This window comes from Panthera uncia, chromosome F1 (assembly GCF_023721935.1).
Source record: "Panthera uncia isolate 11264 chromosome F1, Puncia_PCG_1.0, whole genome shotgun sequence".
NCBI lineage: Eukaryota > Metazoa > Chordata > Mammalia > Carnivora > Felidae > Panthera > Panthera uncia.
The window spans coordinates 2,927,342-2,953,066 of record NC_064813.1 but is presented as its reverse complement, the minus strand read 5'-3'; the positions used below and the strand labels follow the sequence as shown (position 1 = coordinate 2,953,066).

Below are 25,725 nucleotides of genomic sequence, written 5' to 3'. Positions count from 1 at the left end.
AGCTGTCTGCACAGAGCCTGACGTGGGGCTCGAACTCATGAACCGTGAGATCATGACCTGAGCCAAAAGTCAGATGCTTAACTGACTGAGACACCCAGGCGCCCCTACACTGAAATTTTTAAAGAGAGATTCATTTTGAACTAGAGTGGAATTGTATTTCTGTGCTTGAATTATCAAGTCCTTTTTTAAACAAATGTTAAAAAAAAAAAACCGCTGCTCTGACCACGACCTCTCCAGCTTTGGGAAACTGGGCCACTCATGATGCTTGATAATTTACAGTTGAGCAGCAACGTGTCTCGATTCTTAACCTGTGCATTGTTGATGTTTCAGACCAGTTTTTCAGGGGTGCCTGGGTGGCTCAGTAGTTGAGTGTCCGACTCTTGATTTCGGCTCAGGTCATGCATGATTCCAGGGTCGTGGGATCGAGCCCCACATCGGGCTCCGTGCCAAGCATGGAGCCTGCTTAAGATTTTCTCTCTCCCTCTGCCTCTGTCCCTGCTCGCATGCCTGCTTGCTGTCTCTGAAATGAAATGAAATGAAATGAAATGAAATGAAATGAAATGAAACAAAGTAAGTTTTCAAAGATTTACCTCCAACCTACTGGCTGTATTTCTTTCCATTTAAGTTGCATAACAAATACGTAATTAGTAGGACATGCATTATTTGAAGGTCGTAGGACACCCTCTCTCTTTCTGGGCAGCTGAATAATTGCTAACATCTTATGTTCAGAGATCACTGTCCCTGCTCATTCATCATCTACAGACTTTGTCAACAGTCCCTGAACTTCTTCCAATAAGTTCTGTAAATGTTACCTTCTCTTCACAGTTATTCAGTGCTTTATAGGAGGTGTCCTCACTCATTTCACTGGAGGGTGTGAAATAGTTGACAGAAATGCTCTCCATTGGAGTTAGTCCTTTCCGGGGTTTTGTCGTCTTGCTGATTACAGAAGATGATAATGATCTCTGTGTCATAGAGGAATAATGTATCTTGGTTGAACGGTGATGGTACCGGTTTATGCCACTTGCCTTATTATTTTTGTTACTGTTGTTATTCCTTTATTATTTTCATAACGACTGGTGCCAGTAATAGTGATATTCATGAATTGAGGCCATTGGATTTGATCTGCCTTATTTCCTGATCTGCCACCTACATTAAAAAAAAAAGTAAGCATGACAGAAAAGTAAAGAAGTAAAAAGTAAAGAAGTAAAAAAAGTAAGAAGTAAAAATATGAAAGGTCCCTTTTCCTTCTTCCAGTATCTAATCTTTCTATTCAAAGTAAACCATTATTAAGAGTTTCATATTTGTCCTTAATGGAAAGTTTTATTATAATGGACTCATACTAAAAGACTGATTTTTCACATTGCTTTTATCATTTAATAATACATATGTTGGATTTTTCTATTTCCATATTTATACATTTATCTCAGCCTGTTAAATCGTCTCATTATACTAAATGGATATATTTTTTAGTAGTTTGATTTTTTTTTTTTTAAACATTGATGGCCGGGGCACCTGGGTGGCTCACTTGGTTGGGCATCCAACTTTGGCTTAGGTCATGACCTCATAGTTTGTGATTTCGAGCCCCGCGTCGGGCTCTGTGCTGACAGCTCGGAGCCCGGAGCCTGCTTCCGATTCTGTGTCTCCCTTTTTCTCTCTCCCCTCCCCTGCTCATGCTCTGTCTCTCTCTTCTCAAAAATAAATAAAAACATTAAAAAAAACACAAACATTGATGGCCATTTAGATTACGTCCACATTTTACTATCTTTTTACTCTCTTGAACTGTGCTGTAGTCAAAATCTTTATACGTATACCTTGGAATAGTGAGTTTAATCAAAGTGTGAATTCTCAGTAAGGTGGAATCAAATTATCAACACATTCAGTCATTTCAGCACATCTGACTACGTGCGGCTGGCAGAGAGAAGATTCAGAATGTGAGAAGACAGTGCATCAGAGCCACTCACCACACCTCAGAAGCACGTGCGGCGTAAATAAGAACGAGACGGGATCAGATGCTCATGGTCCGCCACGCTGCTGTTGGCTTCTGTGGTGCTTTAGTTTGTGTACTGAGGTTGTGAAGGGATTCAAGGATCGTTTTTACGTGGCGGGATTTTCATGTTGTGCAGACTAAAATTTATCCACTCCTCAGATTAAACTCCACGGTAGCGGATCCCCGCCTATTTATGCGCGTGGAGTCCTTGTTAGAACTTCACGAAGCCTGAGGTAACGCATGCATCATGGTTTGGCTAATATTGCTTGAGAACAGGGCTTCTCCGCAGTGACTGTGACATTGGGGACCGGCTAATTCCTTGGGGCATAAGCTGTCCTGTGCATTGTAGGATGCATAGCAGCATCCCCGGCCTCTTCCCGTGCGATTGTCCTAACCACCCCCACCCCACTTGTGACAGCTGAGGACAATGCGACCTACTGGGGCAAAAAAGGAGACTGTGTTTTACATCTAAACTCAGTATCTGAGTATCTTAGGACTAGTTTAATACCTAAATACTTACGGATTAAATCATATGGTATCTGAGATTTGCTTCAAAAAACGCTGTGTGTGTGTGTGTGTGTGTGTGTGTGTGTGTGTGTGTGTATGTACATGTGCACACACATGCATTTCCATGGAGGGAGGGTGGTCACAAGGGTGAGGGGGTAAAAGGGTGTGGATGGAACAATGACATAGTTGCTGACATTGGTCGATGAGTACATTGTGGGGAAGAGGTGGTTTTACTCTCTTCTCTTGTATGTGTTTGAAGTTCTGGGTCATAGTTTATTTTATATTTTTAAAAATTGTTTTTTCATGGAACAGTTCAGAATAGATTAGAATATACTGAAGTTTCATCTGTTGACAAATAGTCTTTGGAGCGTGATTTGCTTTGGAGTCGCCTATCAAACGTGTTTTAGAATTTAGCTGGAATGTCTTTGAGATTCCGGAAAGCTGTCCTAACAAGATGGTCAGGAGAAAGGAGTCTTCTGGGCTCCGACAGTTCTTACCTCTGTCTCTCTCTCAGACTGTAATTGTAGGTCACGCAAATTCTGAAACAGAACTTAGCAGTGAGTGTGTCGGGTGGTTCTGTTTTCCCTCTAAAGTGAACCAGAGCATTGTGTGGACTTTAATAATCGAAGCGGCAGGTAAAACTGCCCATTTATTTGGTTTAATGATTTTTAAAATTTTCTCTGGTGCTATCTCACGCATGGCTTTGGAAGTTTTGTTTGAGCAAATAAAATTTTATGGAAATACATGGAAAGAATTAGGGTACTCGATTAGGTAATGTTAATTGTTTTGTGTGTCATGGCTGCATTTATTTTTTGGGAAATCAGTAAGTAAGCACCTCCTCTAGGTGGAATACCGTGATGGTTTTTCAGTGTGCATGGCGTATGCAGCCAGGAAGGAGGTGTCTGCGTACTGGTTTGGAAAACTGTTTGGGTATATCATTACTTGAAAAAACAATAACTTGCAGAGCACCGTGGCCTGATTTGCATAAAGAAAAGAAAAGGTAGGGGAGGTGAGGTACCACGTGAATGTTGCATGTGTTCACGTGCACACGTGTGTTCACACAGAGGGACACAGATTTTCTAAGAAGACACCGCACAGAGTTCTAGGCGGTGACCTCTGGACACGCGTGACACCGAAAGGGTGTGACTCAGCAGATTGAGATTTTACTTTCAGCCTTCGGTTCTTTTTGAACTTTCTGGTGTGGTGGTTTTTTCAAATTAAAACTAAAGATGATAGATTATCGGGGCACCTGGGTGGCTCAGTCGGTTAAACGTCCGACTTTAGCCCAGGTCATGATCCACGGTTTGTGGGTTCACGCCCCACGTCAGGCTCTGTGCTGACAGCTCGGAGCTTGGAGCCTGCTTCGGATTCTGTGTCTCCCTCTCTCTCTCTGCCCCTCCCCCACTCGTGCTCTCTCTCTCAAAAATAAACAAACATTATAGAATTATAATGTATCATATAAAACCACATAAAAACCATATAAAGCCACATTTCTGAGGTTCTACCTTTATAATATTGGAAATACAGTCTCACAATAAGCTAAAACTTTTATAAATCAAAAAGGAAAAAACAGTCCGTCACAGGAAATGGACAAAGGGGAATGAAGAATTCAAAGAGAAAGTTCGGTTATCCAGTAAGCGTACGTAAAGCTGTTTATCTGTATGGGTAATTAGGAATACGTTAATGAAAAGAGCGGTGACATATGGATTTACACCCATTGTATTGACACATTTCAAAGCCTTTTAATGTCAAATACAGTTGAGGATGTGGGGAATGGGGAGATTTCTACACCGGGGAAAGGGTAGTAATCAGCACAGACGTAGCGGAGAAAATTGGCTCCGTCTGGTAAAGTTGAAAATGCTTCTGGGTAGCATTTCGACCTCTAAGTGTATACCCTAGAGAGATTCTTGCACACTAGCACAAATATGTTCATTGCAACATCGTAATAACAAAATCGGAGGTAACTGTGTTTTCCTGGTTGGGGGTTTGCGTGAATAAATTCCAGAAGATTCAAACGATGGAATGTCACAGCCGTTGAAAGGAAAATAGCCATCATTGAACAAGAAGTAATTGAGTTGCAGAAGGAAAGATCAAATGATAACATTCATGGGAAATTTTCAAATGCAAAGCAATTCTGTTGATTTTGGACACGTACACGTGTGATCCAAGCATATGATGGGAAGAATATAACATATACTACGGATGAGTCATTTTATCAAGGGAGGAGGGCGGGGCAGGGTGAAAGGAGGAAGATTACCACTTATATTTTATGTCCTTAAAATTAAAAAGAACAGAAGTAAAGATGGCAAAATGTTACCGTTTATATTACCTAAATGGGCCGTGGTTGTGAAATGAATCTGTGCACTTTTCTGGTTGTTTGGAACTACAGCAGGAGTTTTCAAGAGAGAATGTTTTCAAGGTATCATTCCTGCTGCTCACTTTCTGAGGGTGCTTGACCTGTAGAAAAGTCCTGGAATACTGGATGTACTCCTTTTCCAGGACAGAAAGCATTAACAAACAGCTTAAGCAATTGTTTGTATAATATATTGCCTAGTTTTACGTGACGTGTCCTCTGATTAAAAAAGTGTTTGTTTTTTTTTCCTTTTCAGACAGCGTGTTTTCGTGAAGAAAGGGACGTGTTAGTGAATGGAGATAATAAATGGATTACAACCCTGCATTATGCTTTCCAGGATGACAATAACTTAGTAAGAACCACTTTTACATGTTTCAATATTCTTACTTAATTTTTATCAGCAGAATTTAGCATTATTTTCTTTTAAGCGTTATTTAAATGTAGTTATTATTTAGAATACCACTGAATTTCACAGCATGTAAATTGTCGTCCCCCCCCCCCCCCCGGGTAATTTGGTACCTTTCCACTGGAATCTTCTATGCTCTGTAATAGGCAAGTCGATACTAAATCCAGACATTTAAATTCTAGAAAAAGTGCTCAGGATTTTCTCTTTTCACGATTTTCCCGATATATTTGATCTGTAGTATTCTTTTTCTACTTGGAATTTTACACATTTTGCAAAGTGGCCACGTGCCACTTTAAGCGGAGCCGCGTTTCACATCCGGGCTCATCTGCTTTTATATGGACATCCCGAACCACGTGGCAGAAGATATTGGGAATGAGCTCGGAGGAAAACGGGAAGCTGAGAAGCACCGCTGAGTGAAGACTGAAGGAGATGATGGTGGCCGCACGCCTCCACGTACGACCCCTGGGCCTGCTGTTCCAGGCTCTTCGTTTCCTGGCCCCCGTTTTTGTCTCACGGTTTGTTTTTTTTTTTTTAGCACACGTGTTGAGTCCCTGCCGAGTGCCACGCACAACACTGGGGCCCGGGGGCTAAAAATTAGTACGAAGTCTTGTTCTCGTGACGGACATTTATGGGACGTGTGCCGTGTGCTAGGCACTGCCCTCTAGATCCCAGAGATTCAGTAGTAAGAGACAAAGGATCTCTTTTCTTACTGTTCCGGACGATCAGTCCAAAGCCAAGTAAGTAATATCCTCAGACTTAGCTGAGAAAGTGTAACATTCATTCCAGATGAAGAAAGTAGAACCTTCATTCCCAGGCGTGAAGTCAGTGAGGAGCCTTCGGAGACGAATGTCAATGAGCTAAACCCAGAAGGGAGAAGAGGCAGGGGGGGCATGGTGAACACAAATGTGCAGGGTGGAGCGGCTTGATGGAGGGGACAGTAGGGGCGTGGGGAGGGGCGGGGACAGATGAGAGAGTCCCAGCACGTGGCACCTGACGTGTCACGGATAAGAAGTCAGCCACGTTTCTCAAATCGGTGGGGTATTTTGGTCTGCAACTCTTGTGTATTTTTAAAAATGGCATTGTGTCTGAGAGCCTGGACGACAGAAATGGAACTGCCTCGATCGGTCTCTTAGCTCCTTCCTCCTGCCTTCCCCCGCCATCGCTCAGGCGTCTCTCACGGAGCCAGGCGTGAACACTGTGTTTTTAGGGCCGTGGAAAGTTTGTGGTAAGAGGGGACGAGGGGCGTCTGAGGAAGGGAGGAAGCCAGGGTGATCACAGTAGGGAAGGGGAGAGGGTGTACAGTGGGGCTTCGAGTGGAGAGCCAACTGGGGAGCTGGGACCTCAGTCTGATTTCAAGAGGGGCTTTAAAAGGGACAGTGTGAACGATTCCTCTTGTTCCAGGGCCTGACTTGTGGGATTCAGTGCTTAGTAGTTGACGAATCGAGTTGGGAAACCTATTTGGGAAGGAGAAAGTAGAGGAGGGGGAGGGTGGTTAGTTTAATTTGCACATATTGGCTTTGAATTGTCACGTGATCCATTTAGTGGATTAGACCTGTCAGTCAGGTGCTCCTGAGGGCCGCGAGCACTACGTATCTTGGGGTTCTTCCTCTTCTGGATCAGTTTTCAGCGAACTACGGCCTGCAGCTCAAATTTCGCCCCCTACTTACTTTTGTACAGCCTGCAAGCTAAGAATTGTTTTTACATTTTTAAATACTTGAAAAAAAGTCAAAAGAAGAATATTTTGTGACCCGTGAATGTTCCATAAAATTCACAATTCAGTGTCCATAAAGTTCTGTTGGAGCGCGGCCATGCCTGCCGACGTGTATGTTGTCAGTGGCTGCTTTTGCACTACAAGGGCAGAGGAGTTGGCCTCTTGCGACAGCGGCCGGCACGGTGACACACGGTGACACGTATGTACACGTGAGTCGCGATGCTTTGCACAGCTGCTCGGCAGCCTTCAAATCACAGTGACGGTTATAACTTGATAGCCTTTCCTCTTTTTTTTTAACGTCTGTTTATTTTTGAAAGAGTGAGGGAGACAGCGGAAGCAGGGGAGGGGCAGAGAGAGAGGGAGACACAGAATCTGAAGCAGGCTCCAGGCTCCAGGCTCCGAGCTGTCAGCACAGAGCCCGGCGTGGGGCTCGAACCCACGAACCGTGAGATCATGACCTGAGCCGAAGTCGGACGCTTAACCAACCGAGCCCCCCGGGCGCCCTAACTTGATAGCATTTCTAATGCAATACGTATCGCTGTACCGTGACGTTTTATGATTCCTGTTGGGAAGAATGCACGTGCACATTTACGTACTGTGCTTTTCAGGCAAGCGGAGTGCGGATGAGATTGTTAACGACCCAAACGGCAGCCCAGTGTGACCGGGCGCCGCACCACTGCTGTCCTAGAATGCGGGTGTCCGTGTTGCACAGGGAGCTCTGAGCTCGGGTCGCGGCATTCCCAGCCCACAGGAAGGCAGCCGTCAGGAAGGTCACCAAATATAAAACAATACCTTTTCACCGCAGAATTTCGACACAGAAATGAAACATGAAAAGGATGCAGCAACCATAGGGAGTTCCTGACGGCTCATTTGTCAGGCAGGCAGGAAGGCCACTTACCAGCGTCAGGTTAATTAAATCAGGTGTGTGGCCGCAGAGAGACGTGCTCACAGAAAATAAACTTGCCTCAGACTGTTAGCCTTGGTGAGAACAGTTGCTTAAAGAATGGGGGGCAGTGGGAACAGCATCAGTGGTTGATTTGAAAACCTGGAAACGGGGCGCCTGGGTGGCTCAGTCGGTTAAGCGTCCGACTTCGGCTCAGGTCACGATCTCGCGGTCGTGAGTTCAAGCCCCGCATCGGGCTCTGTGCTGACAGCTCAGAGCCTGGAGCCTGTTTCAGATTCTGTGTCTCCCTCTCTCTGACCCTCCCCTGTCCATGCTCTGTCTCTCTCTGTCTCAAAAATAAATAAACGTTAAAAAAATAAAAAAAAAAAACAAACCTGGAAACGATTTTGAGTGGTTGGTTTTGGCTCTTGAGTTGAAAGAGGTTACAGATTGCGCTCTGTTGTTGTTAGTTGACGCGTCGGGGCTGAGTTTGAAGTCCCTGACGAATCAGCCTTTGTTAATAGTTTGTGTGGAATAATTATAGTCCATAGTATTTTCGGAGAAGTCGAGAAGATACTACTTTGGTACAACCTGAATGTCCTCTGCTAAGATGCCTTGCGGTGGAGAGCGGTGAAAATGTGTGTGGACAGATTGACACATAATGTAAAATATCAGGCGCCTAAAGCCCGTGGACGTCCTTTGTCGTCTTAATCGGCAGGTAGCTGGCAGCAAGTATTTGAATCTGTCGTTTGTTATTGAGCCAGTAATATCCCCGGTCAACTTTATTCGGTGTCATGGAAACAACGGTTACCGTGTTCGTGAATTTTTGTCAGAAGCCACAGCCGCGTGTCCTCACCTGCTGTACATTCGTTGAGTGCTTTTGCGGTGTTAACACTTTGTGGCAGAGGGCAAGATTGAAACATTTCTGAACAAAAAGCCCCACCCTCAGCCGTTATTAGAGAATATTGAATAGCTTTGAAATGCATTTCTCCTGTAGACTTGACATGTTTTAGGATAAATTTAACCCCAAATTATAAGACAACCCAGCACTTACGTGTAAAACTTACACTACGGGGACATTTTGACATTTAACGTTGTTTGAATCACAGGTAATGTCAAGCTGCTTTATCTGATTCTCATGCTGTCGAAAGTAAAAAGAAACGAGGTCTCTGTTTCCACATAAATTTGTATCAGATAGACCTTTTGAGCTCCAGCTACAGTTAGGACCAGTTTTGGGGATTTGATTTAAGTGCTAAGGAGCTGCCTCGAGTTCAAAACCCGCTTAGCGGCAATTGAGAACTTCACCTAACCTTTAGTTAGAAGTGATTAATCTGCGGTGTAATGACTTGCTTCAACACAAGTAGCAGGACAGTCCCAGAGCGTTCTGCAAAGGCCTTCCAAGCGAGGAGCATGCTCAGTTAAAGTTATATGCTCACGAGGGCCGCCTGGTGGCTCCGTCGGTCAAGCGTCCGACTCTTGGTTTCGGCTCAGGTCATGTTCTCGTGGCTCATGAGTTCAAGCCCCACGTCGGGCTCTGTGCTGGCAGCACGGAGCCTGCTTGGGATTCTCCGTCTCCCTCTTTTTCTCTGCCCTCTCCCACGTGCTCTCCATCTTTCTCAAGAAAATAAACAAACTTAATCATCTGCTCATGAATTGATACCAGTAGCCATCTTTGTGAAGACATTTTCACAGATGACGTACGAGCGTCTCGTTACAGATCAGCATTTGCAGAGGGCCGTTAGCTTTAGGTCCGGATGATGAGGAACACTGACTCTGAGCCCCAATTAAACAAACTGTTACACCCCCCTCCACCACATAAAGAATTCCATTTTTCTGTTAGTACACCTGTATCACGAAACTCACACTCAGTTATTTTATTTTGACTTGTACTAATAAAAATGTGTGGAGATTGGTTTTCTATCTTATTATATGTCTTGATTTTTCCTCTTGGCCTACAAGCGGAAGTGGTTACTGTCTGGCCCTTTACGGGAAAAAATGGGCGGCCCCCTCCTCTTCGTAGATCACAGCGAATACAAGTAGTAGACGAGAATGACTGCCTAGTGCTTGTAAACGAGGAGGCTTCGCCTGGAGAGGACAGAGACAGGGGACCCAGCACGGAGAAGACTCCTGCAGACGGTCAGAGATCAGAGCGAGAGAGAGAGAGCGAGAGAGAGAGAGATGGGGATTCTGCCCCATTGAATCTAATGAAGGGGGAGTGGGTTGAGGTGGAGGGAGATGGTTCGCAGTGACGTCAGCTGCACCGTGGTGGTGGTCGGAGAGAAAAGGTAAACCGGAAATACCGTGCCCGCCCACAAACCCTGGTTTTCTGCCTCAGTGGAATAGCGCCTCTCTTGGCCATCTGTATTCTACTTTGTGCCTTCATGGCCCTTGTCCCTGGTACCTTTCGTCCTAGTGCCTGTTCTCCCCTCGTCCTGGTGAAGTCCAGTTAATACTGCAAGATTGTGCTCAGATTCTGTGTGTTAAAAGTCGTCTCCAGAATTCCCAGTTTGAATTCATCTTTCTCATTTCATTTTAGCGTTACCTTCTTTCTTAGTGCTGTCGTTATCCGAGTAACATATGTATATATACATCTTTGACTTAAGTGACATGAGCCCTGCTATCTTCAGCAAAAATATAATTAAAAGTTTGTGTAATTTAGTAGTCACGGAGCTCGTCTGATTTAGGCCACATCTTGTCTTTATATCCCTTACGCGCTTGCAGAATGGAATAGTGTGTTTCAAACTTCAGATTGTGACCCATTGGTGGATCATAAAATCACTGTAAGGGTTACAGCCAGCATTTAAAAAAATTAAGTAAAATAGGAAATGACAGAGTTCAGGCAGTAAGAGGAATTATTGTTTCGTGACATTTATTTCTTGTATGATATTTATTGAACCGTCATATAAATCGTATTTATTATTGTGGGTTTTAGTCAGAATTGTTTAAAAGTCGTGGTGGAGAGCTTTGCATATGTTAGTTCTGTTAAATTGGGTGGGATTATATTTGACTTGATTTAGCCATACTTCTGTGAAATTTTCACAATGAACGTGTCAGTGCAAATATAATCTACACAGATTTGTCGGCAAAATTTCTAAGAGTAAACACACATCAAGTATTTGGTTAGCAAACTTAGAGCAGTTCATCATGATGGATTTTTGAAAGCTTTTCGGTAATAAATCCACCAATGACCATGCTTTCTGTTATAGGTAGGTGCAACACTGTGGATTCAGGGATTGCTTAAAACTCTGTATTTCGTTATAAACATAGAAGTTTTTAGGTACAGAACCGGAGTGTCCAAATACCCAATTTTGTATAGCAACATTTTGCCTCATTTTCATTGACAAAAAGCCTGACTTATTCTGTCTCCTCTGAGGTTAGTCTTCTATGTGTCCTTTGCTTTTGACGTTAGAATTGTTTTTTCATTTCTGGGTGAGAAATAGTCTGTATATATCAGTCATTAATTTCTCGGTGAGAAATATCTCAGTGAGAAATAGTCTATATACACACACACACACACACACACACACACACATACATACACACACACACACATACACACACACACACATATATATATACACACATCACTCATTAATTTCTCGGTGAGAAATAGCCTATATATATCAGCCCTTAATTATTTAGAATAATAGTCATAGAATAAACTACAGAAAATATAGTTTTAGAATAAAAGTTACAGTGTAACTTTTCTTAGCTGAGAGGAAACTTGTGCTGGGTTAGTCTCAAGAGTACAAGTCCTAAATTACCTTGGGTATCATCAAAGACTTTCTTTTGAATATTTATAAAATATTAGAAAATAAAATCATTTAGAAATGTTGGCAAACCTAGTCTTAGATACCAGAAAGGAAATTTTATTACACAGTTCTTTTCCAAAATAACTGTTAGCCCGGAGGTAGCCACATAAGGAACCTGGTCTGTAGTGCTGTGTGATTCAAGAAAGCCATCAGTCTCACGTATAACCTGCTCAAATATCTCTACGGCCAATTGATGAAAAAATTATATAGAGTCATAGCATATATGTGTTTTATTTGCTTCATATAAGTTGGTGTAACTTAATGAATGATATTAAAATGTGATTAGACCCTTTTTAAAAAAAAAAAAAACTCCTTAAACACAAACCTGCTTAGTTGCATCAACACTGTCACATGCAATTCTTATCACTTGGATGTCATTTAGAATATTATGAATCTGTGAAATTTGTGTCTTCTTCATACCTTCTTGTCCGCTGTTTCCTGTTTAGTTCTTTTATCCTGGAGGGGGAAAAAAAGTCAGGGAAATATTTAAAACAAAAATTCTGCTTCTTGAATTAGCATTTGTCAACTGTTTACAGGATGAGAGGCATTTAAATGTTAGATGGTGATTAGTCATACAAACTCCAGACTCTTTACAGGAAACCAGTTTGTGCTGAAGATAGAAATTGTTAGAAAAAGGCACGGAAGGATGAGTGCAGGGTGGGCTCCAGGATTAACTGTGAATGTCTCTGAGAGCAGGTTGACTAAACGGACTTCCTCTTCTCCCCAAGGAAACTTCCACAAGTATATCTGTTCTAGGAGACATTCTTTCTCCAGAACACAGTTCATTTATTGTATGCTTTTTCACACGTTGTAGCATTGTTTCTTTGGAATGCAGTTTCTTATAAGCACAAGATTTGAGATGAAGATTTTTTTTTTTTTTTTTTTTTAAGAAATTCGGAGTTGGAAATCTTATGGTGTGCTTTGGCCATGCCTAGTGGTCTGTTTATTTTGGAGGGATGAAAGATTGCTAGAGACTCCGTCTGTGTCTTTAATTTCTTTTTTAGTATTCTGGCACCCTGCACATATTCTTTATGTCATGGGTGTAGTCCGTTTTTTTATCGATGACTCTTTTGAGTACAAAGAAGCTGATCTCAGGATCAAGAACCCTGAGCTCTGGTTTTCCGCCCACCCAGGGTATGTTTGGGCAAATCGTTTTAACTTCTTACGCCTCTGATTACACAGCCATAAGGCAGGGACAGCAGCTGTGATCCCTGTGTCTGCTACAGGGACCTTATAAAGATAACCCTGTGCCCGAAGACTGGGACTCCTACTTCATGGAGACAATGAAAGCACTGGTCACTCAAGCATGAACTTGCCACTTGCCATGCTCTAGTCTCAGCATGAACGTTCCCTTTCACCTCCCCTGTATCTGTGTAGATTTACTCGTATTTGTACCTGTTCTCATTCTTCCTGTCAGTGTGGATGAACTATTTGCCTTTGACTTTGGGTCCATCACCTTTGGCCCGTTGCAGAACTTGATATCACCGGTCAACTGCAGTGCTCTTTCCCCTCTACAGTACAGAGGTCTAGAAATGTAAGAACCAAGTACATGTTACTCTGCAGCTTGCTCTTGTCCTTCAGTGATCCCATGGGCATATATATTTAATTATTCTTTTTGGCGACTGTATACTCCACAGAATGGACATGTTGGATGGATCCGTTTAATGGTTTCCTTGTTGGTCACTATTCGTATTGTTTCTGACTTGTTGCAGTTATCAAAGTGCCGTGAGGTAGATATACTTGTCCATATGCCCGACATATTGGAGTTCTTATTTTAACTGACTGTATTCCTAAAAGTGGGAATACCAGGTCCAGGGGTACGCACCTTTTACATTTCAGTAAGTACAGGAAGTTACTTTCCCGAAGAGTTGTAGTGTGTCAGCCCCAAGAAAGCAGTGTCGTTTCAACTCCCTGCTTGGTGCAAAATGGATTTCGTTGTTGCTCTGGTTGTGACCGTGTGTCAGTTGGCTAATTGGGCTTCCTCTTCGGCAAATTAATGGTTAATATAGCCTCAGCCTAGTTTTGCTGGATTGCTTGCCCTCTTCTTGACCCCTGGTGGGGGCCCTTTATGTTAGGATTATTATCTCCTTGACCTATCTTACGAACATCACCTCTCAGTCTATATTTTTCTTAAACTTGTTTAAAGGCATCTTGGCCATATTGGGTACTATTTTAAAGATAGTTTATGAGTAGGAAGTTGTTCTACCAGATATTAAACTTTACTAATTACTCACTGAGAGCCATATGATACTGACATGTTAATAGACAACCTTAGCAGGATAGAGCGCCCAAGAGCAGATCCAAGTGTATTTCACATCCTAAATTATGGTAAGGAGACGTTTCAATCTAATTACAAGAAAGAATGGATATTTAATTACTTGTTTTAGATAATTGACTCTTGAAGAGAATAGTTGTCACACCTTGTACAAAAAGACATTTTAGACGAATGAATGAATGAACGGGATTCAAAGTCAGGTTCTTTTCCTTTAAGGGCCTACAGCAATACCCTCCACTTATTTCTGTCACGGTATTGGCATGACACTGAAGTTGCCCACTGATTTGTGTTTTTTTCTCCTTTAGATTGTAAATTCCGTCAAGGCAGGAGCCCTTACTCACTGTGGCGGCTCAGTTTGGGGGGTGTGATGGGCGAGCCCAGTGGGTGTTTCCTCGCTGTGGAATTGCGAATGAGCTTGTGTGTTCCCCTCTTGTTCTGTATTCTGTCTTCCGTTCGCAACAAAGTCATTTACAGAATAATATATCAAATAGAAAGCTGTTTACTTTGTCCCTAAACCTGTTAGCTTAATGTCATCAAGACAGGCCAGGGGCCTGGATGGGGATTGGGGAAGTGGGTGGGGCTGGAAGTGGATGGACTCCATGGAGATTCAGTAGGAAGTAGATGCAGCAGGACCTTGGTGATTCAGCTGAATGTTGTCCTGAACAAAGGGCAACACGTAAAAGAACGACTGGGCAGCGCTTGGAGAGATCTGCTGGTATGTGTTACGGACAAAAGGAGCTTTTTTTCCTATGTGAGGCTTTTATTGGCCGTTTCTAACGCATCTTGTCTCCCTGATACCAAAACCCGACTGCGAGCATAGTTCATTTTCAACTCATCGCTTTTCTCTTGCGAATTTTCTTTTGTGTTTTCTGCTCATTGCTCTCTCCAGTTGCTGAATTCTGTCTTAGAAACAGTGAATTGACCTCTGAGGGCAAGGTAGGGGAAGAGTATACGAGCAGACAGAGCCAGAACTCTGTTTAGCAGGCCGCAGGAAAGGGAAACTAGGAATAATTAGGTACTATAATTTTTAAAAAATTTTCCTTGAGAGAGCGAGAGAATCCCAAGCAGGTGCCATGCTCCGCGTGGAACCTGATGCGAGGCTCGACCCCACAACCCCGGGATCGCGACCTGAGCCGAAACCAAGAGCCGGACGCTCCACCATCTGAGCCAGCAAGGCCCCCCTGTGTATTCATAATTTTGTATGCTGTCTCAAGGAGGTGTATTTATCATAGAAGAGGTCCAGTAAGGCACACGGAGAGGCTGAAGGAAAGGGATCCATGGGGTTTATTAAGAGGAAGAACAGAGCGGATTATGGGTGAAAGTAGGCGATAGGCTGACCCAGGGAGCCTAGACTTTGAAGGTGACCGTGGGTGGCAAAAATGTTGACACGAATGTTTTTCAGCAGTTTTCTGGTAGATGGTTATGCTCGGACCTGAGGAGCCTGGGGTAGTGAGAACAGCTACTGTGCACTGTCGAGGCAGGAAAGCCTTTGATGTAGGAACCTTTTTGCCTTTTTATCCTCTGGGGTTTTCTCCAGGTTTGGGATGGAAAAATCGTGATTGGCACCTGGTGAATGTTTGTTGAAGGGGTGAGTTGTGTTTTACAACTTTCTGTGTGTAAGTATTTGTTTCCAGTTTTAATAGCAGACTTTTTTATTTGAAAAGTTTTTGTGTTTGCTACTTGAAGTACTTTAACTTTAGAGTAGTAGATGTGGGTTTCTTCTCCACAGCCATCGTCATTTCTAGCAACATGTTTATTTACACCAAGAGTTTCATTATATTAGTTTGTTCTAATCTTCATGATAGGGTCTGTTAAACATTAGGTCTAGTAAATATAGCAAGTAAACCATAGACCAGAATTTGAAATGCATTGTTTCTCTGATTTTCAAGGATTTAAAAAATGAAGTTGGTTGCTTTTATTTAATAAAAATTGCCCATGCTCATCATTTTAATGTTTAGTGACAAGAATGTGAATTTTCTCAAGACTCTTTAAATCTTAAATGTCAACTTGGTGATATCACTGAAGTAATATCTTTATTTGGCGATAAAATAATTTTACTTATTTATTTATTGAGAGAGGGACCAAGCAAGCATGCGCTCCTACAGGCAGGGGAGAGGACAGAAGGAGAGGGGGAGAGAGAATATTAAGCAGGCTCCATGCCCAAAGCAGGGTTTGATCTCACGACCGTGAGATCACGACCTGAGCTGAAATCACGAGTTGGACGCTTAACCAACTGAGCCACCCGGGTGCCTCTCAGTGATAAAAGCATTTTAACTTGAAGGTGTTATAAGTGACATTTAAGAATCTTCTGTTTACTGTCCTTCATGCTGAGTGCTACACTCAGAAGAAGGTGTCATTATCATAGATAACATAGATGAGAGAATAAAGTGTCAAAGAGATTAATTTATTTTTCAAAAGTCATTGATAATCCAGAGTCAGAATTTGAATACAGGTTTCTCTGACTACAAAGATCATCTTTTCACTGTGTCTTGTTTTCACCCAACCTAAAAAATACGTATGATATGATATGCTATGGTACGATAAAATTACTATACTATACTATAATACACACACATATATACGTGTTTATAAAGCAATCTAGAAAATACCAGAAAGCGGGACACCTGGTGGCTGAGTCGGTTAAGCCTCTGACTTGATTTCGGCTCAAGTCATGACCTCGTGGTTCATGGGATTGAGCTCCATGTCAGGCTTCATGCTGATGGCACAGAGCCTGCTTGGGATTCTCTCTCCTCCTCTCTCTCTGCCCCTCCCCTGCTCGCACTCCCTCTCTCTCTCTCTCAAAATAAATAAGTAAACTTTAAAACAAAGAAGAGAGAAAACACCAGATGTCTGTGACACCATGGGTAATCTAACAACCCAGAGCTAATCCCTGTGAACATTTTGGTGTCTACTCGTCTTTTCATTTTTGGCGTATACCTGTGGTAAGGGAAGACTTGTTTTCACTTACGTTCCCCAGTACTTTCTCAGTACTGCTTTGCTTCTGACATGAGATGTGTGGGTTTCTGCAACACCAGCCGAGTATCCTGTGGTTTAACTCCATTCTGATGCCATCCACCTGGAGGTAGTGTCACATCCCATAGGCTAAGGGGTCCAGTCCTACAAGACTCCCTCCTCACCCCTAGGTACAAGTTCAGGTTATTACTTGTGCTTCTGACTCACAGACGGTAGGTTGGAGATCACCACGACTTAATCCTCAGATACGGCTGGTCTGCTGGAGCAGCTCACCGGACTCGGGAGGAGCTCCGTGACGCAGGTGCACGAGGCTGGGTACGGTGAGGGAGGCGTGGAGCCTCCCCCCCGCCCCCGCCCCGCAGCACCTCCACTTGTCGGCCGACCTGGAAGCTCTCCAAACCTCATCCTTTTGGGTTTCTAGGACAGCGTCCTTAGATAGGCATGATCCATCAAGTCATTAGCATTAAGGATGGATTTAGCCTCGGCCCTTCCCTAGAAATTGCCAACCTTCTAATCTCAGTTGGTTCCCCTGGCGACCAGCCCCGTCCTTAGGTTACCCAAGGACTTTGCAAAAGTCACCTCATCAACATAAATACTAGTGTGGTTGAAAGGAGTTTCTTGTAAATAACAAAAGCTAGCTTTGTGCCAACAAACGTATGTATTTCTTACTATAAATCACAGTATCGTATACGCATACTCGTGGGAGTCCATACCTAAAATTACTTGGCTTCTGTTTATATAGACCTAAGAAGAGTCCGTTTGGATACTTCTGCACTATCAGAAATAAGAGGAGTATGTACATCGTGGAAATTATTATATCCTGTATAAGAGTGCTTTCCAAATGCTGGTCCAGTGCCGGTTTAATAAAGTTGCTACCAGTCCAAGAGAAAAGAGGGAAAACGTAATAATGGTGATAAAGGAATCATTCGACATACATGGCTGTCTTGCATTCGGAATTACTGTAATCATTTGTGAATTAAAATGTTTATTCTTCTATGAAACGTTGATAAAACTGTGGTCTGTTATAGGCGATGATGTTGGTGTTCCTTTTTGATGTCGTTACTTGGCAAAGTATAACAGCAAAACAATGGTAATCCTTCGTTGTTCCCTGCCTCAGTTTTTAAAAACTTTATATTCTTGCCTCAGGAAGCACACGGGCTTTGTGATGATCATCTCACACAGCTTCTTGTTAATTAACAACAACGGTATTTGACCCCAGTGCTGTTTGACCTTGGGTTCTATTACATATATTAATTTTTCACCCTTATTATTTGATTACTTTTTTCTTCTCATTCCCAGTACCTGGTGATGGATTATTATGTTGGTGGGGATTTGCTGACTCTGCTCAGCAAATTTGAAGATAGACTGCCTGAAGATATGGCTCGGTTTTACCTGGCTGAGATGGTGATAGCAATCGACTCCGTTCATCAGCTGCACTACGTACACAGGTGGGTAAGACCTTACGCAGCAGCGGGCTGCGTGAGTGTGGAAGCAGACGTTTTTAGAGGAACGTGGTGCTTTTGATGGCCACGGAGGAATTTTGTCTTTGTAAACTATTTGACGGGTGTAATGATTGATTTAAAGTCTTCCCTACAGATGTGTGTTTGATCGTTTGCCGTGTAAGATGGGATGATAAAAATGGGCCTGTTTACAAAATGATTTTTCATTTAGGATTCTTCTTCTACCTGTTGACACATGGTAGAAGTCTCTTTCTCTGTGAACAGCTCATAATAATTTAGGCGAAGAGCTTAAAGAGCAGTCTCACATTTTATTTTTATTTTTTATTAAAAAAAATGTTTTTTAAGTTTATTTATTTATTTTTGAGAGAGAGCCAGAGTGGCCGGGGGAGGGACAGAAAGAGAGCGAGAGGGAGAGAGAATCACAAGCAGGCTCTGTGCCACCAGCACAGAGCCCATCGTGGGGCCCGATCCCACGAACTGTGAGATCGTTCATGGGCCAAAATCAAGAGTTGGACACTTAACCGACTGAGCCACAAGGCACCCCAGAGGAAGATCATTTTGATTAAAACTTTTCTATTCATCAGATCTCACTGTGGCTCTTGCCTACTCATATGCTTTTCCCTATTGATATTTGATAGTCACAAATTCTATTAAAAATAAAAAGATGAATATACTTTGAAAATTGTAAAACATGACGTGTTTTATGATGGTATTAGGGTCTCGAGAGCGAATTACAGGATGAGGAACCAAAGTGCTTCTTTCTTTGCTCAAACAGTAACCCAAGGTCCTAGCTGAGGACTCATTTAAAAATACTTTAAAAATATCATTTTATTGAACATTTAAAGAATGTTAGTTTCATGGGGTTTTGTGAAACTGTACCCAGTTCATATCTAAATTCTCAATAAGGAATGATTACTTTTGAAAATAATTCCTCTGGATTGGAGATAGTAAATATGAGGTATTTGTGTTACCTGCCCTTCTTCCAGGCTGTGACATAGATACTCTTAACTGATCATAAGACCCTTTCCCACCGACTGTATGTGCAGTCTTAGAGTTCTTCTCAACACAGCATTCTACCTGACAACTATCTTTCTGACGTTGACATTGAGAAGCATTTCAACCCTGAGCTCTGTTAAATACGTGTAATTTTACGAGGTACCTAACGTTAAATGAATCCCATTCATTTCATTGTTGGACAGCTCCGATGTCATAGAATTTTACTTTATGTTAAGCTGAATTTCTTTTTCTCCTAATCGTTGGTCCTAGTTTTGCTGTGGAACCACATACAGTAATCTAATTCATCTTGTTACCATGCCTTCTGAAGCCGTCTTCTCTTTAGGCTAAACATCTAAATATCTGTAGTTTTGTGTTCTCAAGGCTTATGTACACATTCTGTCTCCCACTATCTGACATGCGCATAGTACCCTCACCCTCACCTTGTGCCTTCTCCCTCCTCTCTCTCCCTTTACTCTTCAGTGGACGTGTTCTGCTAGGTTAACGTACCTCTTAAAATGTGGCTCTCGTTTTCTGGACAGATTGTATTTTAGTAGATGCTTTACTTAGGAAATATTCCTGGGGTCTTCTTTTATAAATAGCACTGTGCTAAACTGCATAAAATTTTAAGTGAGTGTAGCGTATGGTCCTGACTTGGAAAAGGCTTCCAGTCCGTTTGGGGACACAAAACACGAGACATAAATAAGAACTAAAGTAATAAAAGTTAAATAATCACTTAGGGCAAAAGTTTAAGAGATGGAGTGAGCCCAGATTGCGAACTCTTTGTTGGGTTATACAAGCAAATTACGGTGAACTCAGAGAAACAAATAATCTTAATCCTTAAGATTACCGTTCATTAAGAAAACCATTCTTAATGGTTTTTTCCACTGGTTATTTAGCTCTCACTATGTGTTACGGACTTCACCTGTATTATTCGAATTCTGACAATAAATCTATGATTTGGGTGTCATCTAAAATGGATGTTGTTCCATTTTACAGATGGGGAAACCCAGCTTCAGAGACATGAGTCGGTAATTAGCATAGGCTGGATTAAAATCGAAGTCAGGCTGATGCCGGAATTTATGCTGTTCATATAACATCATATTGCTCATAAGAGGATGCTTTACTGGTAGGACTTTGCAGAATAAAAAGGCTTTCTGTGGGCAGAGAGGAAGGCGTTCTAGAAACGAGGGATGAAGGAGACAGGGACACAGGCGGGCAGAGGGCGGGTCTAGAGAAGGGTTGGTAGGTGACTCGGCTGAAGAAAAGAGCTCATGTGGAGTCTAGGAAGAGAGATTTCAATCCCTGTTGTGGAAACGTTTGAACACCATGCTGTAGACTTTAGATCTTGGGAGCCATCAAGTTACCGATACTTTTCGGTAATGTAGTGTTTGATTAAAACAGTGTGTTAAGTGAGTTGATTTTACAGTAAACTGTGTATCAGTTTTCATGTTTTGCTGGATTTCAGAATGTTTTATAGTTATGAATTTCAAGTAGAGGGAGTTAGAGAAGACAAAAAGGGAGTAGTGGAGACTGGATGTGTTCGGGGAAGGAAATACTTTTTTTCCCTTGTGTTCTTGTATTTTATTATTTTTTAAAAATGTTTATGGATTTATTTTGAGAGAGAGTGTGTGTGTGAGAACAGGGAAGGGGTAGAGAGAGAGGGAGAGAGGGAATCCCAAGCAGCCTCCGTGCTGCCATCACAGAGCCCGATGCGGGGCTTGAACTCACGAACCGTAAGATCATGACCTAAGCCAAAATCAAGAGTCAGATGCTTAACTGACCAAAGCATCCAGGTGCCCCTCCCCTTGTGCTCTTTCAAACTACATTTATTTCCAAACCTATAAAATACATTATTGGTCTTCCGACAGCACAGACATTTTCATATGAAAATTTTGTCTTCACTTATGCATCGGGAGAAAGGAGCAGTGGAGAGCAGTGCATGAGAAGAATCATGAAATCATACATACGAGTGTTGAGCACATTGTGAGATTTCAGTCAAGAACATTGCAACTTCCTTTGAAATGTCTGGAAATACACTTTAAAAACACATTGTAGGGCATTATGTTACCTGTTTTCAGAGATGTTAATTATGAGATGAAAGAGACAGGAATGGGGACATGGAAATAAGAAGCCCAGAGATTGACTCTGGAAGGTTGTAAAATTGATTTACAAACTGACCCCATAAAGTACAGACATTTTCTAGTAACATGATGTAGTAAAAACAAGCATTAAGCTCGGTGCCAGCAGACTTATGCACTGTTCTGGTTCCCCCATAAGCTTTTTAAACTTAGATTCCAAAACATGATTTATCGCTGAGATTACAGCAACTTGAAACTTCTTTTTTTTTTTTTTTTAACGTTTATTTTGAGACAGAGACAGAGCATGAATGGGGGAGGGGCAGAGCGAGAGGGAGACACAGAATCCCAAGCAGGCTCCAGGCTCCGAGCTGTCAGCACAGAGCCCGACGTGGTGCTCAAACCCACAAACCTCGAGATCGTGACCTGAGCCGAAGTTGGATGCTCAACCGACTGAGCCGCCCAGGCGCCCCAAGCTCCTCCCCTTTTAAAGAGGCGGGGAAAGGACGCAGTGGGACTGAGGACAGAAGAAACATGGCAGCAGTAGAGCTGTTGTTGGTAGCGAGGCTGATGGAGGTGCTTTAAACGTTAGCGATGTCCGTTCTCCCCAGACTGATCTGCAGGTTCGATGCAGCGCCTGTCAAAATCCCAGCAGGGTTCTTGTTTTCTTGTTCTTTTAAATCCAGGTGAAAGTACGTGTCGAGCTCTCCATCTGCAACAAGTCCAGCTCCTGCCCTTGTGTTGGTAGTTGTGTTTAGGCCTCAGGCTCCTGGCTTGTCCCTAAGCGACTGTCCCTAGCTACAAATTTAATAACATCATTTCATTTTCAGTAGTTACGACAGCTCACAGGTTTTTCCTTTAGAGCAGTAAAGATTTTTTATTTGTTAGGTACAAACAGGCTTACTCCAAAGTTTACATGGAAATGCAATGAAACTAGAGTAGCTAAAATGATTTTTTTAATGATTTTGGAAAAGGAGAACGAAGTAGTCAGAATAACTACCTACCGTTGAGAGTTACTACGTTGCTGCCTTAATAAGCAAGACACTGCGTAGTGGGGGAGGAGTAGACATCACAGATCACCAGGTAGAAAGGAGAACCCAGGCCGAAATGTACGCAGTTACCTCCAGCTGATTTTGACGACGGTGCCGATGCAACTCAGTGGAGGAAGGATCATCTTCAGCAAACAGTACGGGAATCGTAAGCAAAAAAACAAACTTCCTTCAGCCTCACACAAATGTGAAAAATAGTTCAAAATGGGTCATGGATTTAAGTAGATGACATAGGGGTACCTGGGTGTCCCAGTCAGTTGAGCAGCTGACCAGCTCAGGTCACGATCAGGTCAGGTTCGTGGGTTTGAGCCCCGCTCGGGGCCCCGTGCTGTCAGCGCAGAGCCCGCTTCAGACCCTCTGTCCCCCGCACCTGCACCTCCCCCGCTCATGCTCTCTCTCAAAAATAAAAAGTAAGTAAATAAAAATAAAAAATAAACATTAAAAAAATATCCAGCGTAAAAGTATAAAACTTTCAGAAGAAAACATCAAAGAACATCTTCTGGACCTAGGGCTTGGTGAGGAGTTCCTAGGACACCAAAGATTACTCAAGTGGACTTCATCAGCACTAAAAACGCACACTTCTAAGGCCCAGCTAAGCCGACGAAAGGGCAGGCGCCAGAAGGGGGGGAAATATTTGCAGACCACATACAGGATGTACACCTTAGGTCTAGAATATATAAAGAACTCGAAACACAATCCTCAAGAAACCTCAGACAGTCCAGTTACAGGATGGACGAAAGACCCAAGGAGACACCTTGCCCAAGAGGAGATATGGATGGCAGTGAGCACGTAAAAAGCTGTTCAGCGCCCTTGCCATTAGCAAACCGCGAACTACACCCACCATGAGAGGCAGGCCAGTGAGCAGGTATTAGGACCGCTAAAACACGGACCAGCGGTCCTACTAAGCGCTGATGACCCTGCGGAGAAAGGAGATCTCCCACACATTGCCGGTAGGAAGGTAAAATGGTTTGGCCACTCTGGAAACAGTTTGCAAGTTTAAACAAGGTAAACATGCACTTACCATGTGACCTAGTCGTTGGCGTTTGTAGACATTTATCCCAGAACACTTAAAACATATTTGCAGAAAAACCTGTACGTGAATACTCGTAGCAGCTTTGTTTGTAACCGCAAAATACTAGAAATGGCCCGCGAGTCCCTCCCGGGTGGCGTGGTAGCCACCTGCTGGGCGCCCCGTGGGCCCTCGGCACTGGGAGCACGCGGCAGCCTGGGCGGCCCCGGACGGTCCTGAGTGACGAGCATGGGCGCTCAGAACGTTATGTTGTTTATGACTCCACTTACCTAACATTCTTGAATTACCAAAACTACAGAGGTTGAAAGCCGATGGATGGTTCCCAGGGGACAAGGTCAGAGGCAGAGTGGGGAGTGAGACAGCACGGGGCAGTTCTCTTTTGTGGTGATAGTACAGCTGTGCACCTTGAATGTGGTGGTGGTTACATGAGTCTGTACGTGGCCTAAAATCGCATGGAATACGCACAGATTAGAAAAGGATAAAAGCCGAAAGGTCTCTGACAGAACATTAACGTAGTAGTAGCGTCAGCTTCCTGGTTTTGCTATTGTGCCCTGGACGTAATACGTTGTAACCAGTAGAGACGCCGGATGGAAGGGTACATGGGACTCGTTGTACTATTTATGCGATTTCCTTTGACTCTGTAATCATTTCAAAATGGAAAGGTTTGGGGGCACCTGGGTGGCTCAGTGGGTGCTTAAGCCCAGCTCTTGGTTTCGACTCCGGTCATGATCTCGTGGTTCGTGGGATCGAGCCCCACGCCACCTCTGCGCCAACCATGTGGAGTCTGCTTGGGACTCTGTCTCTCCCTCTCTCCCTGCCTCTCCCCTGCTTGCTTTCCCTCTCTCTCTCAAAAATAAATAAATAAACTTAAAAAAAAAAAAAAAAAAGGGAAAGATTTTAAGGGAAAAAAAAATTACCTCTATTACTTTCTTTTCACAAGTCTGGAAACCAGGCCCAGGAAACTCTCTATCTTGGTGAATTCCTCAGGATTGCCAAATTTTCTTAGGCTTCTGGCCTGCCAGGAAGTGGTTTTTCTTTCTGTAACTCAGAATTTAGATGATGTGCAATTCAGGAGGTAAGCGGAGTCCACTTAGTGAAAGTCAGCATTGAAAAGGACCCTGGACTGAACCCTGAGGAGTTTTAGTATTTCGAGATCGGGTAGAGTAGCAGTGGCCAACGAAGCAAACTAAGAAGAAACAATTGGAGGAAGATAATGAGAATATGCAGAATAAAGTAAATCATCTTTCCCTTTATGTTTAATAACATTAATGTCTTAACTGATGCATTTCTTTTTTTTTTTTAATTTTTTTAATGTTTGTTTGTTTATTTTTGAGAGAAAGCACGGGCAGGAGAGGGGCAGAGAGAGGGAGACACAGAATCCAAAGCAGCTCCAGACTCTGAGCCGTCAGCACAGAGCCCAGTGCGGGACTCAAACCCACGATCCGCGAGCTCATGACCTGAGCCAAAGCCAGAAGCCTAACCGACTGAGCCACCCAGGTGCCCCTTAGCTGATGCATTCCAAACCAACATGTAATATCATTTTTTGTGTCCTGGGTGTTGGAATGGGAGTGGGGGCTGCCTTATGGAAGTCATATGCTCTTTACATTGAGTTTATTGCCTTTTGAAAAAAGACTAAGTTTAAGGAAATACTTCTGCTTCACAGTTTTGCCCGAGTAGGACAGATTTTAATTTTATAAATTCATTCATGGTGAAAGTATTGTTCAGCCAGCCCTGTTTGCCCAATATTCTACCTATTTTCTTAGGTGAGGTACTCCTGTTGAGTATCTCAATAGGAGTGGAGGAAATAATGCCTTTATTTTGAAAAATTACTTTGAGATAAGCTTAACTCTAATGATAGAGAGCAGTTGAATGACAACAAAAGCAGGTTTAAGAAAGCAGTAGGAATTACATACCTAAACACTGTGGAGATGGAGAGTGAGAACAAGTGAATCAGGAGGACCTCTTGGAGGAAACCTGTCTGTGATAGGAAGTAGATGGTTTAAGACATTGAAATAAGGGCGCCTGGGTGGCTCAGTCGGTTGAGCGTCCGGCTCAGGTCATGATCTCGCGGTTTGTGAGTTTGAGCCCCGTGTCGGGCTCTGTGCTGACAGCTCGGAGCCTGGAGCCTGCTTCGGATTCCGTGTCTCCCTCTCTCTCTACCCCTCCCCAACTCATGCTCTGTCTCTCAAAAATGAATAAATGTTAAAA

At 43.0% G+C, this 25,725-nt stretch overlaps 1 protein-coding gene across 4 annotated transcripts in view; it reads left to right on the top strand.

Annotated features, from left to right (window-relative positions):
* Window positions 1-25,725, top strand: part of CDC42BPA (CDC42 binding protein kinase alpha) — a 322,688-nt gene that overhangs the window by 107,607 nt on the left and 189,356 nt on the right. For all 4 annotated transcript variants that reach the window (XM_049635114.1, XM_049635113.1, XM_049635116.1 and 1 more), the window contains exons 4-5: window positions 5,104-5,199; window positions 18,207-18,355. In XM_049635114.1, coding sequence (XP_049491071.1) covers window positions 5,104-5,199; window positions 18,207-18,355 — 245 coding nt within the window. The remainder of the gene's footprint in view (window positions 1-5,103; window positions 5,200-18,206; window positions 18,356-25,725) is intronic.